This window comes from Quercus lobata, chromosome 3 (genome assembly GCF_001633185.2).
Source record: "Quercus lobata isolate SW786 chromosome 3, ValleyOak3.0 Primary Assembly, whole genome shotgun sequence".
In the NCBI taxonomy this organism is placed as follows: domain Eukaryota; kingdom Viridiplantae; phylum Streptophyta; class Magnoliopsida; order Fagales; family Fagaceae; genus Quercus; species Quercus lobata.
Genome location: NC_044906.1, coordinates 61,189,078 through 61,202,243, shown reverse-complemented (window position 1 = coordinate 61,202,243; position 13,166 = coordinate 61,189,078). Strand labels below are relative to the sequence as shown.

The following is a 13,166-nucleotide window of genomic DNA, read 5'->3' as shown; positions in this document are numbered from 1 at the left end:
AAATTTAGAGAAACTTACACTGTGGCTTACATTATTGATAGTTCCCTAGTTACATCCCCAAGTTGTGAGTGCTCTAAAAAAAACTAACACTGTGACTTACACTGTTGAATAGTTGAAGAAATTGATAAACAAAAGACATCACTGAAGCTAGACATGAACATATTAAATTTTTTTTTTTCTTTTGCGAGAAAGAGACATGAACTTATATAGGTGGCTGATGATGATATAATAATGGACAAACAGCAATTTGCCAACCAATTAATGATTTTGATGATGCAACTGCTTTGGAGCAATTTAATAAAAAACATTATCTGGCAGAAATATCTAGTTTTCATGTTCCAAATCCGTAATTAGACTGATGGAATATATATATTTTTTTATTTAAAAAATTTCATGTTTTCAAAGTCGAAATTGAATTTGAGTGTCAACTTGAGTGTTTGGTTATGATTATGTACATTTTTATATCTTTGTCATATTTACAATTTCAAGTCAATTTGAGTGTTTGATTATGATTATGTACATTTTTATATCTTTGTCATTTTAAACATTTTTATTTAAAATGTTTGCATTTTTTTTTTTTTTTTTTTTTTGTGTTCATTATTTGTATTGGTTCTTATAGTTACTAAATCACAAATGGAACGTGAAGAGTTATATGATGCCCCAGACAATTCGAGATCATCAGAACAAGAGTTACCGCTTGAAGATTTTGGTGATTGTGAGTTGAAATCCAAGCCATATGTCGGAATGAAATTTGACTTCCTTGATGATGTTGAAACTTTTTACAAAGAATTTGCCAAAAAAGAAGGTTTAGGAATCCGTATCCGTATGAGTAAAAAAGCACCCATAAGTGATGATGTAACAAGTCGTATTTATGTATGTTGTAGTGAAGGGCAGCGCAAAACAAAAAATGCATTAGACAATGGTTTGAGTAGAGATAATGAAAATAAGGCCCGTAGAAGTTGCTCAAGTCTTAGAATTGGATATGAAGCAATGCTTAGGGTCATGAAGAATAAGAAGTTGCAGAAATGGATTGTAAAGGGATTTGACAACAACCACAATCATGGTATTATTAGTCCAAAGAGTGTGTCATACCTCCAATGCCACAAAAAAATGTCTACCGCTGCTAAGAGTCTAGTTGAAAATTTTGGTGAAGAAGGTCTTCCAACAGGAAAAGTTGCCATGATGTTCAATGTAGGTGACCAAACATTTACAAGTAGAAATTGTTGGAATCACTTGAGAGATGTTAGGGGAAAAAATCTAGATGTTGGAGATGCCTCAGCTGTCCTTAATTATTGCCAAAAACAACAAGCTCAAAACTCCAATTTCTTTTATGCAATTCAATGTGATGATGTTGGCCATATGGTTATTTTTTTTTTTGGGTGGATGCGCGATCAAGAATGGCTTATCAATACTTTGGGGATGTAGTGACATTTGACACAACTTACAAAACAAACAAGTATGATATGCCATTTGCTCCTTTTACGGGGTTAAACCATCACTGTCAATCAATTTTATTTGGTTGTGCATTGTTGCAAGATGAGATAGAACAAACTTTTGTGTGGCTATTTGAAACTTGGCTTCAAGCAATGTGGGGGAAGGAACCAAAATCTATTATTACAGATCAAGATTTAACCATGGGTGCAGCTATTGCAAAGGTATTCCCAAGAACTCGTCATCGTCTTTGTCTTTGGCATATTAAGAAGAAATTTCCAGAAAAACTTTCCTATATATATCATAAGAATTCAATATTCAAACGTGAGTTGAAGAGATGCATATGTGAGTCATCTAGTGTGGAAAAATTTGAGGAGGCTTGGAAGAGCCTAATATTGACTTATGGCTTGGAGAGAAATGAATGGCTTGAAGGATTATATAATATTCAAGAGTCATGGGTACCGGTTTACAATAGAAATACTTTCTTTGCAGGAATGAACACTACCCAAAGAAGTGAAAGCATCAATGCATTCTTTGACTCTTTTGTTAACTCAAGAACTACATTAAAGGATTTTGCGGTCAAATTTGCAAAGGCGGTGGACAGTTGTTATAAGAAAGAAAGGAAGGAAGACTTTGATTCAAGACATAAAACACCTTCTTTGGTAATTGGCTCAAAAATAGAGCATCAAGCTGCTTCTATATACACGAGAACCATATTTAATAAGTTCCAAAAAGAATTGGTGAGTAGTAATCACTTTACAAAGGAAAAGGTTGAGAAAAATGGAACTTTTTATTGGTACAAAGTAACAAGTTCCTTTGATCCAGATGATGCATTTATTGTGAAGCTGAACTTGGAATCAAAAGTTTGTGAATATGACTACCAACTTTTTGAGTTTATGGGAATTGTTTGTAGGCACATGTTATTAATCTTCCAGGTTAAAAATATTTTTCAGATTCCTAGCCACTACATCCTACGGCGTTGGACAAAAGAAGCAAATAAATAACTCAAAAGTGTAGAATATAGATCAAGCTTTGAGGATGAGCATCATATGTCAAGAGTCTTACAAAGCATCCATGTTTGTCAACGTCTAAGTCAATTGTCTTCCCTTGCTGAAAAATCTGAAGATATATATAAAATGATAATCTCAGACTTAGACCATACCCTTAAGAAAGCTTTTGGAATAGAAAATGAACTGCTTGAAGATAAGGAAGATGATGAAATGGATATGCATCACAAGAGTGGTGAATCAGCTGACATTGTTGAAGTAGAAGACTGCTCTGTCATTGTTCCTTTAAATATAAAAGATCCACATGTATCACAAACCAAAGGTCGAAAGAAAAGTACCGAGAAACAAGGTCCTGGTGGGAGAATGAAAGGTGGGCTTGAAATATCCTTAGCTCATGCAACGACAAAAAGACGACCTTGTCAATTTTGTGGGGGTTATGGTCATAATCGTCGTACTTGTAAACAATTTAATGGCGAAGGAAGTGATTACCAAGATGAAGAAAACATTACAGAGGTTGATGACAATGATGTTGATGATTTAGCATAAAGTGAGTTCTTTCATTACATTTTTCAAGTCATTTTTTTTTTTAAGAATTTTTTATTGTAATAATATATATCTTATGTTTCAAATTTACTTATACCTTTTTTTGTTCTACTGTAGGTACATGTGGCTGAAGAGAATCACAAAATGATCATTCCTTGGTGGAATTTATATATATATTGAGTCCAAGTAGCTGAAGGAGCTATGTTTAAGGAGCTATGTTGTTAATCATGATGAAATAGTTTTATTTGGTTTTTTGTTTTGTTTTTTTAAGGACCTATGTTGGAATACTGTTTTTACTTCAATTTAATGTCATTAACGGTGTGTTTTTAAGGACCTATGTTGGAATACTGTTATTTAAGGACATATGCCTCATTTTTTCAGATTTTCTACTGCTCACCTCTTGTTTTGAAGGGGTACTTGCAGCTTTGTGTTTGCTTTTTTAATAACAGTTTCTTAGAATTAATCTATCTTTGTTTGTGGTTCTAAATAATAGGTAGTATAGTTGCTTTAAGTTACCGCATTAGTGGTTCTGCGCTGTTTACAGCACTTACTGCATTGCATTAGCATAGTTGTTTGTTTACTGCATTGCACTGTATAAGTTACTGCATTAGTGGTTTTTTTTACTGCACTTACTGCACTGCATTAGCATAGTTGTTTGTTTATTGCACTGCACTGTTTATTTACTGCACTGCATAAGTTACTGCATTAGTGGTTTTTTTTTATTGCACTGCATTAGCATAGTTGTTTGTTTACTGCACTGCACTATTTGTTTACTGCACTGCATAAGTTACTGCATAAGTTCTGCACTGTTTACAGCACTTACTGCACTTTACCACACTGCATAAGTTACTGCATTAATGGTTTTTTTTTACTGCACTGCATTAGCATAGTTGTTTGTTTACTGCACTGTACTATTTACTTACTGCACTGCATTAGTGGTTTTTTTTACTGCACTGCATTAGCATAATTGTTTATTTACTGCATTGCACTGTTTGTACCTATATCAATGGCACTATGACCGTCATTTAGTCTCCATCAATCCTGGGAATTCAATTGGGATGACTATAAAACCAAACCAAACCAATAAATTTGATGCATTTAACTATAAATAAGTGTGCTTATACAAAACTTAGACATATAATTACAGATAGTTCAAGAAGTGCTGTAATATGTTCGAACGACTGTAGACTAGTTCAAAAGTGAATTAATGTGGAACTAGTCTTTACAAACAATCAGATCATTACACGTGTATATAAATCACAACTAAAAATTAAAAACTAAGCCTAAACTACAGGTAGTATAGCTACTTTAAATTACTGCACTGTCTTCTCTGTTTACTACACTTTTAACTGCATTGTCGCTTAGGTAGTCTTGGCTTGAACTCTTCCAATGCACTGTTATGGCATTTTGCCTCTCTACTTGAGTCTTTGTCTTGATACACTCCAATACTAGGAGCAGAAAGCCTTTCCGTACAAGACCTTACGCAATTCGCACCTATAAAAGAGGCAAAGGAACTCCATCATTTTCATAATACATATAAAAAAAAAACTCCATGAAATACTGTCTAGAAAAGTATAAGGAATTCAATAGAAGCATTACACAGAATTGACTATTATTGTCATTGGAAGATTAGTTCCAGAACCATATATTTCTTTTATGCTAGAAAGAGTTGAGTTCTCCTCAACCCATTCAAGAACTATGTACCCAAGATTGTAGTGTGGGCAGGGCTCTTCATTTTACATTGCTCCATTGTTGAATATGTATGGTTGAGCACAAACCAAAAATACACTATTGAATCCAATTCCTATAAAGTATAAAATAAGCTAATTAGAGCCACAACATCACATATCCTACCCAACCAATAGCTTAAAGGAAAAATAAAAAATCAGTTTTATCTAAATTCTAATAGGTTCATACTTCCAATAGCTTACTTGAGTATTATTAACTTGTAATCATCATTAAAATTGTGCATATAACCATAGTAAGGTTGGCATAGAAGTGATTTGAGTAGAAACGTAGTAAAATTGAAGCTAAGACATAAGGGAGGTTAACTGCTGCAAAATCAAAATTCCAAGCAACATAAGAGAGGTTAACTAAGTGGCCTTCACGTTCAAGTAGCAATAATTGTGGATGGGCAAAAATACTACATCTATAAATATAAAGAACACTTCGAAATACAATAATAAACAGCCACCAATCGCACATTTACCACCTCTTTAACATCAAAATAAGCCTAAAAAACAAACACAAAATCATCTAACCAAATCTTGTCCTCACCACATATATCTCAGATTCACTTTGCACATTGTAGTGCATGTATACGCAGGTGCCAAAATGATCATACCACTAATCTTGATCATATCTAAGCAAAAAATATAACTTCTAGCATGATCTAGAAACTAAAATGATTTATGAATCAAAGTTACATGTTTATGCCTTGTTCCTGATACTTAAGAATTTACATGATAACAATTGCATGTCCAAGAATGAGTCTTGATGATTAAAGTAAGCTTTTCTTAGGGAAATAGAAAAGTTTCATGAAAAGACCATACCCAAATTTTTTAAAATGGAAAAAAAAAATTCTGCTGGGGCATTTTATCAAACAGTTGGAGCACAAAAGGAATGAGCCTGAATTCCTAATTACCCAATACAAAAATCACTCAAGATACACCATTTTATCAAGGACTTAACTGTAATTATCAAATAGATCAACATGATTATCAAAGGGAATCAAAGAAAAGCAAATAATTAAAAAATCAAGAACACCTATGGCAGAACATTTTATTTTATAGGGCATGAAAATCCTAGAATTTCATCTGGCCAAAAAGAAAGGGAAATTGGACTCACCTCGTGCGGCGATGAGTAGGTAGTGCCCAAGTCTCCATTGTTGCCAAGTGGGATTTCGGAGATGATAACCCAACTTCGGCAGGAAAACATCTTGTTTGGCATTGGGGGAAAATGACCCACAACCCATCGAAGACAATTGTGAATTTTCTCTCATCAGTGTTCGGCTTGGTTTTTTTATTTTCTTTCTTCTTTTTATGCCGGCAACATGTGGGGGTGGAAGTGGAGGAGCAATGGAGGAGGAGATAGAGAGAGAGAAACGCAGGTTTAGAAGAGAGAGAGAGAGAGGGAGACTAACGGAGACAAATGGCTTAAACCAAACGTAGAGAGAGAGAGAGAGAGAGTCAGACGTATTTTTTTTTCTTGGGGTTTAGAGATAGTCAGATAGGTTTGAAGGAAATTAATGAGAGTAATTAATGAGATTTTATTAAAAATATTTGTAATAATGAGGGTGTTTTTTTAACCGTTGGATCTACTTAAATCTAATGGCTTAAAAAATGTATAACTCTTTAGAGTTATATCAGGTGTAACTTGAACCCATCTCTCTCTCTCTCTCTCTCTCTCTCTCTCTCTCTCTCTCTCTCTCTCTCTATATATATATATATATATATATATTTATGGCACAATGTGAAAAATATCAAATAAGAAGCACAAGAATAGTGATTGGATTTGAAAATCAAATAGGCTCTGAATTGTATACCAAAGCACATAACGATCAAACAGAAAAGAAAAGGCCAAATTGGGTTTTCCATGTTAAGAGGGAAGCAAACTTTGTCCCCCCATTTTTGGGCCTTTTGGGCATAAATTGTAACTGGGCGGGCCTGTTCCCATCTCCTGAATTCATGCCTCTGTTTCGATAGTAGAAGATAGAGATGATTAGGGCCCTGTCTTTCCTTTGTATCTCCTTTCTGCAATAAAGTCTTTTTTATCCATTAAGAAAAAAAAAAAAAAAAAAAGGCTTTACCATGCATGTTGGTATCATCATACCATAAATATTAATTCCAACAAAGGTTTGCAAAAGAAAGCTTATGCTATGCCCTCAAATGAATGAATGTGAAATAATTCCAACATTAGGACAGTATTCTAAGCACTCTGAAAAGATAACATGAGAAAATGTTCATATTTTAACACAATTGATAACTTAACAATCAATTTAGACACTGAAGTCTGGAGGAGAGGACTACTCTTTGACTGCATATAGACAGCCTTCACCAACACATACTTTTGACAATCATTCTTTGGCTAATACTCTAGTCGCTAGACCTAAATGAAAATCAATCTTTTTTTTTTTTTTTTTTTCATGATCTGTAAAATGAAAATTGTAGGGATAAGGGCCCAAAATTATATATTGGGTCTTTGGCTTTAGCCGAGGACGTTGATTGGTCCGAAGACGAATAAACAGTTGTGAGGGTGTTAAGTTTAGAGTCCCATGAGTAACGTGCAAGCGGAAAGGTTGGGAAAGGTGATCTGAGGAAGATTGTCTCCTCAGATAAACAAAGCATAGATCGAATGTATGTTTTATCACTCAAAGTGACATTTCAAGAAATGTCATTGAGAGGGACATGCCTTATGAACGTACTGAAAGAATGAGAGCTTGGAAATATCTAAGGGAAAGCTGCTACCACCGTATTAAGTGCTTTGCAGCTAACTTTCTGGCTGCATTAATGTAGAGAAAACCCCTGAACAGTGCTGCCTTAGCTACCTCAACTCACAGAAGGCCTGAGAGGGTGTCCGATGGGACAGACACTCAAGTAGTGGGTTAAATGATCAACAAGTGTAGGGTCAAGATGATCAAAAGGGAACTATATAATGTAAGAGGCCCTCCATGGAAGAAGGATCGAAAAAGAAGAAGATAAAGAACTGTAGCAATCAAAATTGTATTAGGAATCTGTTCAATTGATTTATATTAGAACTTACCTCCTCGGATTGTGCTGAGAGTGAATTTATTTGGATCAATCCTTCTTACTTTTGTTTGATTATCTTTCAAACTCATTCTATCCATTGTCCAACTCATTAGGGCCTAGTTTTCTAATCCACTCTCTACAAATTTATTGTACTGGGCTCATTGGACCAATATCCCTTTACATTTTGAGTTTGGGCTCCAAAATATGTCCCTACAAAAATAAATTCTATTGATCAAATAACTGCAACAGACTATCTATAGGAACACCTAGCCACAAGGGTACCTTTCCAAGCCTCCCTATAGCAAAAGAAGTTTTTTTTTTTTGATAGAAACCTCAAAGTTAAAGGTTATTTAATTCTTTCTTACCAAATGAAAATTTTCAAACAATTATCAATTATAAATGACATTATTTACTCTCATAATCCAGTCATCACTTTAAAAGAATATATATGAACAATTTGCAGGGAGAAGAAACAATTATGCTCCATAAAATATGGATCAACGACAATAGAATATTATAACACACTGAAAATTACAAACTAAACGAAAGAAGCCTGAAATAACAATATACACGTGTTGCATGCTATGTAAATCCTAGCTTAGAATTAAAGGAAACCGTAATAATAAAATTCCACAATAAATAAAAATTACAAACAGTCCATAGTTTAGAACTAAAAAATATGTACCTAGTTAATAGAGAAAGTCCATTTATTACAAACTTTATACATAATTAAACTAGTCTAGGAGTAGCTAGACCTTAGACTTTCCGTAAATACACAAAACATATAGATGAAAGGCAAGTCCAAATTTCACATAAACTATTAGCAGTTCAGCACATTTATCAGTTTTACATTATATGTGATGGATCGAGATCTACATAGCTCTACACAAAATACATAGAAAGTGATATCGAATTTGTAAGGGATATACCAAACTGATCTGATAAAGGGGGAAAGATGGCTGGAATGTAATATGGTACGATGGGTTAAATCAAACAACTAATAAATAAAATGAATAAATGGTTCACCACTTTATGACATATAGGAACACCACCCAAAAAGATACAGAACCAAAATTCGCCACCCAAGGAAACCACCAATGTAATAAGAGTTTAAAAGAAGAAATCCATCTTCTAAAGCACAAAGATTTTTTAATTTGAAAATACACTTTGATTTTATTTAATTCAGCTAGAAGGCTTATATAGAGTGTAGAACAACCCTCTAAGCATAGGAGAACGGAAATAGTAATTAAAACTTAAACTTAGTCATGACCAAAGTCAGACATGACCCTTAGGAACTAGAAGTACAATAAAACACTTGTCGGCCTAAGAGAAATAAAACATAAATTTTGATACATCCGAGGAGACACTAATTGAAGACAATTTGACTTCTCTTTATTAATGGAAAAAAAAGTTCAAAGAGATGGGTTGCACTTCTTGTCTTCAAAAATAACATTTGGGCCAAACTTAGCATCAGATTGGGTTTGCTGAAATTTGGGACACTCCAGTGTCAAAAAAGCAACTTCAAAACACACATAAACTATCAGCACATTTATTAGCTTTCATATGTGCTTCATCGAAACCTGCAAAGCTCTGGCGAGGATGCTCCTGCAATAAATTAAAAAAAAAAATTAATGCAATAATATTCCAACTTGTTTTTCTAATCATTTTTTTTTTTAATTTATTCTTTAAACAAAATAAACAAGGAAATAAACTCATTCAAACACAATTAATTTTTCTAAAATAGAAATTAGTGAAAGAAGTGTTTTTCATTTGCCGTCTAATTATTTAAGCTAGGAAGCATGGACATAGATACAAACATGGCACAACAACACAGTCAATTTTTTTTTTTTTTAACTATAACATGAAATGGTGGGTATAACACTAGTATAATACGGATACGACATGAATACGATACTCTAAATAAAGTGTCTATACTTCCTAATATATAAATAACCTTGAAAAGGGTCATCAAAACTCAAATTATACAGTATAATAAGCATGTTCAACATGTCAAATAAATCCATTACCTAATAAGAGATTCATATGGTAGGTATATATATTAAAAAACTTTGTGTCTTGCCCACCTTGGTGTGTGTAAGGACTAGCTAGTGAGCAAGTCAGCAACAGTCCAGATCAGGTGATTCTCGACAACCCAGTGGCAAGCCTTGATCTGACCGGGACCTGACGCTATAGTCAATTCAGCTTGATTCGGGTTCGAATCCGACGTGTGCATGTGACAGCTAGCAACACCATGATTGATCTTAGCCTTCGAATTCGGATCCAGTATATCTACTTCATAGACTCGAACCTTTGGTACCGAATGACAGTGATAAAGTAGGTACGGGAACAAGGTTTGATGACAAGAGACCATTTGCGTGACTTTGCCACCGTTGATTCCTTCGACTGATCCGATCATTATATTCTGCTTTGACCCTTTAAAATTTTCTGTTGATCGAACCACAATGTTTCTGCCCAAGACCGAGATTGCAAAGTCAATCATGTCCTCAGCTGAGCCCACGCACTGCTTGGTCTCGCCCGGGCTCGGAGCACTCTCGCACTCACTCAACGTCTTCACTATCATAGTCTCCGCAGTGGAATTATCATCCACGTGAAATATCTTCTTCAACTCCGAGACCTTAGACGTCGAAAACGGTAATTTCGATGAAATTGACCGAGGCAAAAATGACCTCTTAGGCATTTTATCCTTGATATCTGGCATTGACAGCACCTTCCCTTTCTTTAACATCGATTCCCTAAAGAAAATACCTGACTGAACCCACCCTGATGCATCGGCGAAAGCACCGGTATGGGTTATCAGTTCTTCGAGATTCGGGGATGAATCGGGGAAGCAGAAAAGGTTGGCGGAGGCGCAGAACGCTAGGAACTGAGAGGAGAGAGCATTCTCGGCGGCGAGTTCGGAGAATCTAGCAGAGTCGACCGCGCTCAATGGGGATGCCTTGGATAGGAGAAAGGTTGGTTTGGCAATGGCGTGGTTGTTGTTTCGGACCTCTTTGTTCCAATACTGAATCAGATTGGATTTTGGGGTGGATAAGCTTTCACCGGCGGAAGCGGAGGCGGACCCAACCTGCATTGACACAAAGGGTAAACATTGAGAATGTGAGAATAAGAGAATATCAAAGACAGAGTGAGAGTGAGAGTTCTTACAGTGAGATACGAGAAAAAGAGTACGAGAAGAAGAAGAGCCATGGGACTGAGTTGCTTTTTTGTGTCCTGAGAGCCTGAGATTAGTTTTGGTGTGTTTGTAGGGTTATAGAACGTGGAGATTTATAGGAAAATCAAGTAGTACATAAAACTAATAAAAGTGATTATCAAAAAACAGTATTACAAGTTGATTGGTGGGCGGCCATTAATTATAAGTTGATTGGTTGCCACTTGCCAAGTTGATTGGTTGATTGGTTGGCGGCCATTGCAAGTTGATTGGTTGCCAAGAAATAGTGTAAGAAAATGAAAGAAAATATGTGATAATATGTGATTTGATAGTAGAGGCTAAATTGGTTGCTAGTTGAAAATAAGATAGACTGAATTGGCTACTACCAAAATGTAAGGATCAAAATGGTATTTTTCTTTCAGTTATTAATAGTTAATAACGGGCTTTCATATCTTCCAAGGTTGTAAATTATAAGAAAAAATTTAGAATCACATCATTTTGCGTCCTAATTTTGTTATAACTTTAGACGTGATGGCAGGAAAAAAAAGAAGGTAAATCTATGTGAAAATAAAGAATAATTAGATATAATTTTTCACATGATATAATTGTGAGGAAAAAATATGATAAAAAGCGTGGCCATAGAATTACACAAATTATAATCGATATAATTTCCTAATCTCTAGTGGGAAAAGGCTGAACTGATGGAGATGCAAGGCATTATTAGAACAAACAAAAGAGACTATTTTAATAACAAAAGAAATCACCAATTAGGCAATTATTGATAGATGGGATGATTATATTATTCAAAAGCATATGCACCAAAAAATAGATTGCATAAAACTAAAAATAAAAAAAGTTAATTAAGTAACCCAACTCAATTATTATTATTATTATTATTTTATTGAAAAGTGTCAAGGATAAGAACCACCACTGATTCTAAGAGTTCAAGTAGTTGTGATAAGTATGAACTCTTAGAATCTGTAGGCGGCCTCTTATCCTTAACAAAAGGAATTCAATTATTGATAGTTAAGTAGTGCATGTATCTACTATCGACCACTCTTCTCCAGGAACAACAAAGACGCAAAGGATTTCTTTATTTTTTTAGGTGTTAAATTATATTGATATAAGATCACTTTTAAATGGGCCATGGTTTACACTATTTTTATTATACATTCTCCACAGTATATCACATCAACATTTATAAGAAAACGTTATTAATTTTTTTTGTATCACTGGGCTTATCTGTTTCATAATGGGTATTCCCTTCAATTACTAGCCTACTTGCCCGTAACAATGAAAAACAAATGTAATTGCCAATGCTATAAACTGAGTATCCAACTGATTTTATTTTGGCTTGTTAAGCGAGAGATTAAATTAGGCGTTGAATTTCTTCTCGACCCCTTCAGAGAAAAATTCTTTCAACTTACTAAGCGGTATTTCATAAATTATCCAAGTATAATTTTGAGCCCAAGACATATTTAATGAGTTATGTTGAGAGAAAATTTAGTTAGAATTTATTTGTTTGTTTAGACCCCTGAACACTCAAATTGTTTAACCTAATTAATTAACCAAGTTAACACTTAGGTCTATTATTCAGATCTAGGTTAAACAATAATAAATCATATCATGCAATGTGGAAAAAAAAAAATAAAACAATAATATTGATGGTGTCACAGAAAACATCCAACTCCATAATTCGTCCATATGTCTCGTCCAAAGGAGAGAAGATATGACAAACCACAGGCGAAGTGATCGTTCCAAGCATCCTGGACGACCTCGTCCATCTTCGGACGGACGAGCCCCCATGGTAATCTTACCCATCATCATTCGGGCAAGGGCAAGCCGTCCAAGACGATCTCGTCCATCTCCAATAAAAGATGGACGAGTTCATCATGGAATGGCCCGTCTCACCTAGGTAACTTCCATAGCGGTTATGGAAGTTACCCCCAATTCTCTGAACTCCGAGACATTGGGAACGGTTATTAAACAGATAACCGTTCTCCACACACTATATAAGAATTCACCGATGAAGGGTAAGGGATTCAGAAAATTTTATTCTAAGAAATTACTCCTTCCTTACAGAGAGAAAAAAGTGACTAACTTAATCATCGAATGACTTTTGGCCGGTCCCCACCGGTCTCCTCTGACCTAGTGTTGTTGTTTTACAGGAAATAGCCAAAAGGTCACCATCGTTCGAGACACTTCAACCTAGTGATATCCAAGGAATTATCAAATATGATTATCCAAGAAAACTATGTGAAATAGTAA

At 34.7% G+C, this 13,166-nt stretch overlaps 2 protein-coding genes across 2 annotated transcripts; one reads left to right on the top strand and one right to left on the bottom strand.

Moving 5' to 3' along the window:
- Positions 1-1,634: 1,634 nt before the first annotated feature.
- On the top strand, positions 1,635-2,984 carry LOC115981207 (protein FAR1-RELATED SEQUENCE 5-like). Its single transcript, XM_031103374.1, has 2 exons — positions 1,635-2,340; positions 2,581-2,984. Exons 1-2 carry the CDS (start codon positions 1,635-1,637, stop codon positions 2,982-2,984), a joined length of 1,110 nt encoding a protein of 369 aa, XP_030959234.1.
- Positions 2,985-8,879: 5,895 nt separating this feature from the next.
- LOC115981746 (polygalacturonase non-catalytic subunit AroGP2-like) lies at positions 8,880-11,060 on the bottom strand. The gene is made up of 3 exons (XM_031104085.1): positions 10,895-11,060; positions 9,814-10,814; positions 8,880-9,334 (listed from the first exon to the last, which is right to left on the bottom strand). The coding sequence occupies exons 1-2, from the start codon at positions 10,934-10,936 to the stop codon at positions 9,831-9,833; spliced, it is 1,026 nt and encodes a 341-aa protein (XP_030959945.1). The 5' UTR covers positions 10,937-11,060; the 3' UTR covers positions 8,880-9,334; positions 9,814-9,830.
- Positions 11,061-13,166: the final 2,106 nt, after the last annotated feature.